Source organism: Callionymus lyra, chromosome 4 (assembly GCF_982586985.1).
Source record: "Callionymus lyra chromosome 4, fCalLyr1.hap1.1, whole genome shotgun sequence".
In the NCBI taxonomy this organism is placed as follows: domain Eukaryota; kingdom Metazoa; phylum Chordata; class Actinopteri; order Syngnathiformes; family Callionymidae; genus Callionymus; species Callionymus lyra.
The window spans coordinates 36314074-36326241 of record NC_141821.1 but is presented as its reverse complement, the minus strand read 5'-3'; the positions used below and the strand labels follow the sequence as shown (position 1 = coordinate 36326241).

Here is a 12168-nt window from a genome sequence, read left to right as displayed (position 1 = left end):
TTAAGAAGTATGCAGGAGGTGGCCCGGTGCCAGGACGTTGTAAGCCTATTCTCTCAAGTTCACTGCTAACAGATTCATGCTTTTGGTCGTAAAAGTTAGATTCAAAGATCATTGAAGATATCTGCAAGTGTAGTATTGATGTCATTTTTATGTTTCATCTGCAGCTCTGTCCACAAGATTTCTCGATAATACAGTCGACAGAGGACTTGTGCCAGGAAATAACTCCATCCACTCTTACTTACTTTCTGCTTTCTAACAAGATGTCAACAGGCCACATTTCTGTATATTAAAAATGTTTTATTTAATTATTTTAGAAAGAAAATAACTTTTATTTAATCATTCTATTGTTTTTATTTAAAGTACCATCTAAAAACTGTTTCATCACTCTTTCCAAAAAGTGGCTGGCTCTAGTATCCGATAATACGTCTACAACACATTCCTTATCATCTTATACAAACACAATTTTTTCATTAACACCTGTGTCCATGTCTATCTACTAGTTTAATTTGTCAACTATATTCAAGAGAACCACAAACATTTTGATCTCAAATCTTATCTCTGACTGACTTCTACACAGATGACAACATGGTTTATCTTCCAAAAACCAATAAAATATAAAACTAAAATTATTTTTTGGGTTGACAAGATGTTAAATCAAGCTGTATTTCAATTCATGTGTATTAAAATAAACTAAAATGGTTTTATTTCTTTATATTCTATCCTAAAACTTAGCTTCGATCTGCGATCGGGCATCACAGACCCGTGAGCAATGATGCTCTGGGAATACCTTTAATGCACATTTGATAAGATTTTTATTACTTAACTAACATCTTTATTTAAACATCCAACTATGAGGACAGAGCAATGCACAAATCCAGCAAATGTCTTGTTGGCTGATCCTGCCGTGATCCAACAGAAGTTTATTTTCTATTTTCTATTTCCTAATTGTCAATTACTTTAATATGTTTTATCTTGAATGTGTTTTGACTTCTTTTTAAAGTGCGTGTTTTGGCTTCAGATCATTCATATTCAAATGATTTAGTTGTGAAAGCAGACGTCTGAAGATGATCATATGTCCAGCACAACAAACAAAATAAATCGATTTGATAAATTCTAGCTTATTAAATGTGGATATAAATAAATATTTTAGCAATGGCTGATTTGTAATGGATTATTTATCTGGTTATAGAACGTGAATGTAAATCTTGGGTTCAATGGTTAAGTATGTGTTTCATTATAAATCAATTGATTGACAGCTTCAACCCTGCAGCGACATCATCATCTTCCCTCTTGGCACTGACGTAGCCGCCGAGCAACAGAAGAAGGTCACAGCCTTGTGTTTTTTATTCTGAATCAATCATTTCAGTATTAAAACGAGCCTCCGGCCCCAAAACAACGCTACGGGCATGTTACAGTTTGGGCTTTGTTTGAGGTTCAACGTGGGTGTGTGACAAAAAGCTTTTGTGAAAAATGGAAACATCAAGTGTGTCAAATGTATGACATGTGTTCGGTGACGTTCCCCAGACTGCTGGTTGAGTGAAAAAATAAATTATATTGCAGTTTTGGGACTGGTTTTGGCACCGTTGTGCTTCATGACCTCAAGCTCTGCAGGAAAATATCTTGGATGAAAACCAAACTTGCTGCAATAGATCTTGATTTGGTTTAAACTTGTATTGAGGGGGTCAGCGAGGGTCCCGGAGGTCCCATCCTGGCGTCTGACACTCGACCAAATCTTCCACAGAGAAGTGTGTCGCAGGTAGACGTCAGATCGTTTCCAGGCTTTTCCCTGTTTTCTTTATACCGTAGCCATGTTTCTGCTCTCTGGATTCAATCAGGTCTTTACACCTCTTCAGAGTCGCTTCAGGGGATTTTGCACTTTTTCCTTCAAAAAAGTTGATTCCAGGAACTTCTTTGAACAATTACACACTTCAGTTTGCCATAACTTTATTAAGCGAGGAGGCCTGGAGGCGGACACGATTCAGAAGATGTCAGAGAAGCAATTTTTTCATTTTGAGACAATCCCGGCAGATGAAAACAGAATCCTAATGATAGAGAGGATTCAAGAATGCATCAAACTCACGTCAAGTTCAGTCGTCTGGACTCAAGAGAGGCTGGAGTACAAGACGGAGCATTTGCCAAACAAGTGTAGTTTTGGTAAGATTTGGCAGATAAGGTCAGTTAAAGGTCATTTAAGTGCCACTCAACACTAAAGCCAAACTGAATCAACTGTAATTAGAACAGAACCTGTGGTACTATTAAGAAAACCCTTTTTATTGGGGGTTCAATCGAAACAATCTCGACCAGAATAGATGCTGCTGAATGTAGGGCTCAAGACCAAGATTCTCAGTTCTCAATGGTGGGACTAAAAAGTGATTCTTCAGGCCTTTTTATTACAAGACAAGAACAACAAAATGACTAAGAGAAGTAAGAGTAAGGCTAAAAAGCATAATACCGACATCTAAGTCTTCTAACATTCTCTTTGCAGCCTCCACAACCTGTAATAATCAAAGTAAAAAATAGATCTCCTTAATAAACACATACATGTAATAAATATTCTAACAAAAAAAGCCAGTTTACGATACAACTGACTTTCTTAAGTTTCCAAATTTTCCAACTTTTACTTCAATATTACTCTTTTCCCAAATTCCCATGACCTACTTAATACACTCGATACACTTTTCTTTTTGTCCGGACACAAAGAATTTTTTTTTTAGAAAGTCTTAAATCTAGTCTTATCATTCAGTATTGTTCATGAACCTTCCCAAGTCTATTCACATCACAAGTTACTGACTCGGAAACCGCAGAGGTTTCCATGGATGAACAGAAACAGTCAAGTTTGACCTGGCAATACAAAATCCTGATTCAGGAAACATCAAGATACTTCCACCTCTATAAACGGCAACCGATCGGCAGTTAAAGACGAGAAAAGGATGTTAAACCTTTCATCACCACGAGGTTCAGAGATGTGACCTGGAATGACTTGTAGTCAGAGAATAAACTCGTTTTCTGGACTCATTCTGTATGGATTAAGTTGTTTACATGGACTTTCTGCAAGACAAAAGTTCCCTGGTAAGAGTCCAAGAATAACAATCTACAGCTGGAGATGCTACAGAGTGTCAGGTTTAAGTGTCGATAAATCTGAATAAACAACCGATCAATCCAGGATGTTCACATGGATGTTTGCTTATGACGGGGTAATGTGGCATTAAATCACTAAACCAAAGACTTTCCCAAAACAATACAGTTTGATCTAATGGTTTTTTTTTGGTTGCCAGATTGTCAAAAAATTAGTTGTGAAAGGTTAACAAGCATCAAGAGTCTCTTTATCAAGTCAGTTTTCTCCAGTAGAACAATGACTTTTATTGTCGTTTTTGAGGTTTTGACATTTTGCAGGTTTTCATAAGATTTAACTAAAGACAAGCTTAAAATAGACTTGCTTAAGGTTTTCTGTACCAATTCGTCTTGTCGAGGCTTCTAACAAGATGGACGTTACAGACAAGAACCATGGAGGAATTTTGGAGGAAGATGGAGATGAAGACCACTGAGTGTCATTCGCTTCATTAAAATTGTCTTACATTTTTGCTTACGGTGGCTTACTGAAAATAATCCAAATCCTTAGTCGACAAAATGGTGAGTTGAGAATGAGTGAAGTTTGACTTTTGGGTAAACAATCACTTTAAGAGTTTTAAGTTGTCATTGAATAAAAATGTGATAAAGCCACGAGAATTCTCCTCCTGTTGAGTTCGTACCTCTTTGAAATCCATTATAAAATAAGTCTCATGTGACCATTTCATCCTTCTTTCTTTTCTTCTTACATCGTCTTGCCACTGTAGTTCAGCTGTGACTCACTGTTTTCTTTGATGGTATGTGAAGGCACTTTGTTGGAGTGGAATTTGGAAGCAGTTAACTCTGAAATCAAATCTTTCCAAACAGTTGTCTGGTGTCAGCTTTTTCACTTGTGAAAGGTCAGTGCGAATATTCTGTTACGCGAGCGACTGAAGCGGTGGGAACCTCCGTCCCATAACCTCAGGTGAAGCCAGGAGGACAGAGGAGGGAGATCTTATTGCCATTCTTGAAATTACAAATATTCCAGTCTTCCCTAGGAGAAAAACACACATGCAAACTGTCACACGCATACACAGGCGAGGAGAAGTGACACTTGTCGGTGTAGGGTGACACCTTGAATTGGCCTATTACCACATGGAAATATTTCAGGGGCTTTGTAATGCGGGGCCGAGACAATAGAAGTCCTGGGAACTGGAGGAAAGATATGAGTGAGAGATGCGGATGAGGTAAGATGTCTGGAGGAAACTGGACAAGAAAGGAGTAAACATACTAGATGGACGTGATACGGGGAGGGACGAGCGTCAGAGTGTGCGGATGCAAGCCAGTATGGGAGAATGTGAGGTGTGAGAATGCAGGAGCCACGAGCGGGTCTGTAACTCGAGCCCCATGTGAAGTCTCAGCCACAGGAACTGAGCTCAAGAATACACCGAGTCACTGCAGGACGGACACAATTCATGCACAAACACACTCGCACAACAAGTCCGACGAAGTTGAAATGTTAACCTGGAGATGCAAATGAAATGAAAAAAAAAAGGGTACAGAAATCCGCACACGGGAACACACTTACACTCTGAACTCCAAATTCCTTCTCACAGAGATTGTGTGGCTGGAAACAAGTCTGGACTGGAAGACTGGGAGACAAGTATAGCTAAATGACACCTGAACCAGTGATGCTGTGTTGCTGGTTTCTAAGGGAAAGCATCAACTAGTTTCTAACTTGCTATAGTTACTCAAACTCAATGGTTGATTGAGAACTTGTCCATAGGTGTGTGTGTGTGTGTGTGTGTGTGTGGATGAGTGTGCCCGAAGAAACTGGGATAGGCTGAAAATTATGGTATGTTCAATCAGACTACAAATTGTCATGTAAACATTTAGCTCTTAAATCTTTTTTGAAAAGTTTCAATTGCTGCAGTACAATATTTAATTTGAGCAGTTTTGGTGGCAGGGCCGGGTCTAGGCAGGGGCAAGAGGGGGCTTGGCCCCCTCAAATAAATGTTGTGCCCCCTCAAACCAGGGCTGGGTCTAGGCAGGGGCAAGAGGGGGCCTGGCACAATGCCCCCTCAAGATTTTGTGGCTGCCCCCTCATACATGCCTGTCTAGACCCGGCCCTGTTTGGTGGTAGGATTGCTTTTTTCCCAAACTTGATCAAAATTAAAGCAACAACAAGCAAGATAGAACCGATTGTTTCTGGCGCCCTCTTGTGTCAGCTAAGTAAGTTAGACATGCCTGACACCATGAAGCCCGGGAGCCATATATGGCCATTTTTACCCTATTGTTTGTATTTGAATAAAAATTGTATATGTTTGTATTTTTTTTAATCTTATCTTCAGTATTTTTTACCCCATCATATTAAGGTATTTTTGTCTGTCTTGTTTTCTTTCTGCCTGTGTTCTCACATTGAAAGATTAAATGTTCAATGACAAATAAAATATATTTTCATGAAACAAAAACTGACCTCAATGTTCTGTGGATGTTCCATCAGTTTTCAAAGTTGAATTTTGTTCAACTCATTTCAGTATGAATACAGTATAAAAGCATTTTTTGACTGTCGACATGAATGAATTCAGAATTAAAACTCCACATTTATTTTAAATCCCAATCTATTTTTCCATTCATCAGTAATAAAAACACAAGAGTTAAGCTCTGAGTACATAGCTTGCTTGTTAACTCCTGCTAAATCCTCCATCAACTGTTTTGGTTTTTCATTTATTTTACAACTTCGATATCTTTGCTATGTCTCAAACATGAATGCCTCGTTCTTGACTTTTATGATCAGTGTCTGATGTGAGGATATGAAGAGAATCCACATATTAAAAAGATACAAGATTGGAAGAAGTACAGTGACGAGCAAGAGTCCGGGGATTAGTATAGTGGACTTCTTGCAGCTAATAGTGGACAAAACTGAAACTCTGGTTATTGCTCCTGATGATAAGGTTCCAGGGTTGAGTCAGTACTTCGGTGACTTAGGTCAGTCTGTCAAACTGAGCCTGAGAAACCTGGGTGTTGTATTTGATAAAGACATGTCTCTAGTTTTAGAAAACTGACCAGAAACTGTTTCCTTCAACTGAGAAAAATCTCTAAATTTAGGAAAAAGTTATCAGAGCATGATCTGGAGCTAATAATCCATGCCTTTGGGTCCTCTCGCCTGGACTATTGCAACAGTTTGTTTTCATGTCTTAACAAGAAGGAGCTGTCTCGTCTGCAGTTGATTCAGAACTTTGCAGCGAGAATTCTGACCCGCTAAAGTAGAAGAATACTCACATTTCTCAGATCCTTAAAACTCTTCACTGGCTTCCAGTTTCTTCCAGGATCAACTTTAAAATTCTGGGTCTTACTTTCAGATCTATTCATGGTCAGGCTCCTCCTTACATCACTGATCTGATCCAGCCTTACACCCCAGCTCGGGCTCTGAGGTCTGTGGATCAGAATCTACTGATGGTTCTTGAACATGGTTCAGGACCAGAGGAGAGAAATCCTTCCAGACTGTTGCTCCTAAGCTTTGGAACCATCTTACTCTCTCTTTGCGCTTGATGGATCTACCGACTCCTTCAAGAAACATCTTCAGACGTTTATATTTGTTGAGGCTTTTCCTTGATTTTCTGGAACTCCTGTGTTGTTCTCAGTGTTATCTTGACTTTTAAAGTATATATTTTTTGGAGTATTGTTTTGATTGTTCTGGAAAAGCGCTATATAAATAAAAATTAATTACTTACTTACTTCTTCAAGATCCATTATTTTTGTTCATGAGTATCACCTTTTAATTTGTAAGCCTCTCTTTGTAACACTTTACTTTTTATGATGTCTAACTCACAAGTCGAAGATGCAGGACAAACAAAATATATCTTTACCAAACAAGAAGTATGATTTTGATATTATCTTTTCATTATTTCTCAATGTATTTTAAATATCCATCTATTATAATTTGCCTTTGATTTTAAAAACACTGGTTTCTTAATAGGTCACCATATCAACATGAACATTAATTCACTTAGATTTGATTCAATCAACTGGCGTGGTCATGAGTTTGGTCTACATAAAATGGACTTATAAGTGACCTTTCCAGGGTGTCCCACACCTCATGCCCTATGTTGCCGGTCATAGATGCCTTTGAGTGTCTAAAATAGCACCTTTAAATAAAAAGCATTAATATCATCCAGATGATTGTAATCATGAACAGACTTACAGCAGTTCAGCAAGGAATGAAAAGAAAAATTAGTTTACTGATATGAAGGATAGAAGCTGTCGTACGCTTACCTTGATCTCGACTGACGGTTGGAGAACAAAGTCATCCATCTGTAATACTGCAGTTCAATGTGTGTGGTTTTGGGTGGGTATGATGGTTAAAGTTAAATCAATATTAATTTGCCGCGATTGATTGTTATGTTTGAAATGAAGAACACAAGACCATACATGTGGGTCAATGAAATAATTTAGTGGGACAATCTCTTCATTTTTATACAAAATTATTGTACCTTCATGTGTCGAATGGTAGCGTTCACATGGTCAAGCAGGACCTCCCAAAGATGGCGGGAGAGAAGCATCTTTGATGAACATGACGGAGTGTATGCGAGTGTTTCTCACACTGTATTTTTTGCCCCTGAAGCTAAAGAAGCTGTCCAACAGAAGGAGAAGGTTCTGAGGCATCCATCAATCCAGCCAGGTCTGGACTCGCTCTAAGAGCACAGACCTCCCCATACATCCCTTTACGTCTTCAACCCTCCTTCTCTTCCTCACAGTCAGTTAGCGTCAGAGGATTACCTGTCCCACAGCAGCCCTCCAGCCTGGGCCTGTGGAGAGAAGCTTCCAATCTTATGACTTTCTCCACCAACCGGGTCAAATTCTTCAGCGTTCATCCCTTCGGGCGAGAGTGTGGACAGCAAAGGATGACTCACAGCAGTCTTACAAAAACACCATTGTTCTAATGTCATGTGCAAATGTAGCTCTTCAGAGGTAAAGGTGCCTTTTTTCATCCAAACGGACAAGTTGACGGAGCGGTCAGTTGAAGAGGATGGAATCGGGGTCTCGGTGCGCGATTTGGGCCATGTGTTTGAGAATGTCCTTCTTGGTGATGATTCCCAGCAGACGCCTGATAACACAGAGAGAAAGAAAGAAACTCAGCTCTTCCTGTCAGACTTGTCAGAGAGCAGACGTCGATACATCTCGACAGCATGACTCAGATTTATCAGAAGCTAAGAGATTCAAAAGAGAATTAGATCATGTTTTTAGAAATCCTCAAAATGCTGGGTACAACTTTGGTAAGACACGAAGCTGCACCGCAGGCCCCGAATTGTAACACCGCAGGGCTCCGTAGTGTAACCGTGCGGGGCTCTGTTTCATTTCTCCATTAGGATCAGATAAAGAATAACTTTGCGAGGGTCCATAGTATTATTTTGCAAGGGTCCGTTGTATTACTTTGCTAGCTGAGTACAGACCCTCGCAAAGTAATACAACACAGTCCTGTGAAGTAACATAACATATCCTCGTGGACTAATATGTAGTAGGTACTTTGCTTCCCGAAAATATCAGTGCGTGCACAAGGACCCCAAAAATAGCAACTGTGCTAGGAAGTTAAACGAGGCGGATTTCAAACTCAACGCTATCAGTGACACATTATGATCTGGTGCGCCTCATAGTATGACAAATACGGTAATCAGATAGACTTTGTGGCCCTTGGTTGTGGGTTGTTATTTTAAGTCAACATTTTTACAAGAATTCCTGTCATCACATGGAAAATAAAAGACAACAACATGTCTCAGGTCAACCTTGAAAACAGAACTGCTGACTCAGACTCTGAACTAGCAACAACATCAGCCTGTGATGGAGCTATCAGCTACTCTTCACCACAGAGACACTAGACAAGCTTCAAATAGCCTCAAGGTCTGCAAACTGTGCATCTGGGACCTCCAAAAGTCCCAGTCAGGGTCTGACTCACCAGGTTCTAAGACTGTTTTTGGGACGCAATAATCTTGTCGAGCACTGGAAAACAGACGTTATTTAGCCTTAAGCTTTGACCCGATCATTCTTCCCGTCTGCTGGGAATTTGACTGATTCGTCAAAGATATTCCAGGACCGAAGCATCTGAGGAAAACGTGTCCTGCTGCTAGCATCGTGTCTGTCGGCAGCGGTTTCTCCACCCTCTGATCTGATCATGGAAGGGAAAGACCTCCGTTCTCAAGCTCAATTAAATTTTGCTGGAAGGCATCAGTCAAGGGAACAAACTTCATCATTTGGACAAATAACCTTCAGGCTTCAGTGGAAACATGTAAGCAGGAAGAAAACAACCAAACAAGTTTTTATGGACAAACACAAGTGACGATGGCAATTACGTTCAGATAAGTTGAAAGCATCGTTTTAGAAATAGATGGTATCATTGACAGCCAATTTAAAAGGGGATAAAGAACTAAGGTTTAGTATAAATTTGTATCTAACTTCTACTGATGATTCATGATTAGGATATAATATGCATATTTCAAATTGCTGTAACTCTTTGAGGGTTTATACTAAGAGGAACATTCAAACAGCTTCTAAAGTACTTAGTCTACATAAAGTTCTGGGCACTTCTGCAACACCCTCACACCAGGACAAGACTTTTTCAATGATACGTATGGGAGGCTATGATGAGTTTACTGAGGGGGAGTGAGCAAAAGACCGGCGATTGAAAACCAGTTTGTATTAAAGTGATAGTTAACTTAAAAATTAAAAATTCACTCAATTTCTACTCACCCTCATGTCGACTAAGGGTTGGGATTAATTTGAAGATTGTACTTTTCGATCCAAAGCTCTTGTTCTCTAACTTTCATCTACTGTACCATCAGACCGTACCAGGTGTTCTATAATTCGACTCCCGTCTTCAATGAATCAAGTGTCTCCCTTCTCTGGGCTCTTTCACTGACTCCAGTAGCTGAATCTGTTTCAAGGCTTTTTGATATTTGCCAACCAGAGTCGGACAGATCAGGCCCGATGTACATCCTTGAAATGACTTGCATGAGTTGAGTTCTAGAATACGTTTCCACTTAACAAGTTGCAGAAAATGCTGACACAGCACCTTGGATTAATAAAACACCATCAATGACACCAACTCGAATGTCTCCGTTTGTCGCTCTGTGATTGGTCAGAAGCTTTTACGTGTGAAGGATATAAAGCACAGTGATCCATCTTCTTGCTTCACCTCCCTAAGTGTCTCCAGGTGCTGCTGCTGTCATTACATTCGGAAGGAAGAATTTAAAGTCTGCTATGGTATGTATTATTTATGCATTTGCCAAAAACGTTAAGTAGTTTGCTGTGTGGTGCCTTTGATCTTCTAACTCATTCACTCACACTATTCCTCTGTCATCTGAACATATTGATCGTACAAGCCATTGACTTCCATCTTCATTAGTTGCATGCTACTCTTCTCTTCAGTTAAATCAGTCACAGCTACGATACAATATTTCTATAAAACAACTTGCTTCTATAAAAGTGCAGATGGTATTTGTTTTTAAATGGAAACAGAAAGGAAAATAACCTAACTTCTGAGACAGAAGTGTGACCGTCAAAGCTTACAATCGATTCTTATCAGAGCTGTGACCACAGCAGCAGGGATACACCAACATAAATCTGGTTTAGATCTACAGGCTGCAATACAACGCATCTCAATCTAAACCACCGTTGTGACCGTATTATCTTGCATTGAATATGACAGAAAACACCAGGATGTTTCTTATATTCTGACAGAAAGAGTTTCTCAAGAAGATCTGATTCGATTCAGCCGTCTTCTATTGCCGTCGGCGTAGATGCTCAGCAGGATTTTAGGATGTTTTATGAATCCCTGAGTGACATTTTTAATTTTCATTTACGGATCAAGTTTTATTCTCTGTTCATCTAAATCTTTAGAGCAGGGGTCAGCTACATGGCCCCGAGGTCACCAGTTAGCGTGTGCGTATCCTTTCTTGTTGCCCCATTGTTGGTGACCCCTGGTTTAGAGTAGTCATGGACATATGCTACCACGTTTGAGTACATATTTAAGTTTGATATAAGAAACCACACGTCTCATGAGAATTTCCTGACTTTGCTGCCAGCACAGAGGATAGAGTAAGAAAGAGATAGAGGGGGAGGTAAAGAGAAAGTAAGAGCAGTAGAGAGAGAGAGAGAGAGAGACGAAAAAAGAAGACAGACTGTGGTGCAAAGGGTAGAGAGCGAGATAAAGAAAAAGAGGGGATACACAGAAAATGAGAGAGATAGATAAGATATAAAGAGAGAAAGATATAAAAAGAAAGGAGAGAGAGATGAAAGAGAAAAGACAAAGAAGAGAAAGAAAGGAGAAGGGGGGAAAATAGAGAGAGAGAGTGCGGCTAAAGTTCAACTGCACCTTGTTTGTTGGTACTATTTTTAATACACTGACTCATAAATCCTCTTCATTTAGAGATTATTTGTCAGAAAGACACATAAATAACATAAAATGCTACTTTAGTCTCTTCTGGTTCTGAAAACAAACAGTTAGGATTTTACTCTTCGAATGAATGAACGACAAACTTGACCTGCTGATGAAATGAAGACATGATGTTTCTGAGCTAAACGTTCTCCAAACACATGGACGTTCATTATGACCAACTCTCACCCGTTATGTGTGACCAGACACTGACGAAGGCCCAGCTTCCTGAATATATCCACGGTGATGTCCATGGGCGTGTGGTCAGTGACCGTGAAAGGACTCAGGTCCATGATGCCCCTGAGACGGAGAGGGGGAGGAGCCTCGGGAGCCTGGACCGGAGCGTGCTCAGTGAACACCACCTGAGACGTGCTGACGACACCCTCCTGATGTTTACGGGCGTTGTCTGAAAAGATTAGTAAATATCTGGAAGATTTGTCATTTATATTTGGGACATTTTAAGTCCAAGATCTCACTTATGCTAGAATAAATTGTTGCTGGATAAATACAACTTGAATTAGCTTACATTTAATTTACATTACAATACATTTCAAAAGGTATTGAGGAACAGTTACCCCACCGTTAAGATATTTGTCCCCCACTTAAATTAGGAATACTTTTCTTTCCGTCTAAATCTGACATTTTAACTGTAAACCAGACATGCTTAACATATTTCCTCATCTGAAGTGTGACCT

At 39.7% G+C, this 12168-nt stretch overlaps 1 protein-coding gene across 3 annotated transcripts in view; it reads right to left on the bottom strand.

Moving 5' to 3' along the window:
• Window positions 1-7477: 7477 nt before the first annotated feature.
• The window catches only part of clcn5b (Cl-/H+ antiporter 5b), a 33355-nt gene continuing 28664 nt past the window's right edge, over window positions 7478-12168 (bottom strand). For all 3 annotated transcript variants that reach the window (XM_087790085.1, XM_087790084.1, XM_087790086.1), the window contains 2 exons: window positions 11663-11879; window positions 7478-8152 (listed from right to left, as the gene is read on the bottom strand). In XM_087790085.1, coding sequence (XP_087646211.1) covers window positions 8062-8152; window positions 11663-11879 — 308 coding nt within the window. In that variant the 3' untranslated portion in view covers window positions 7478-8061. The remainder of the gene's footprint in view (window positions 8153-11662; window positions 11880-12168) is intronic.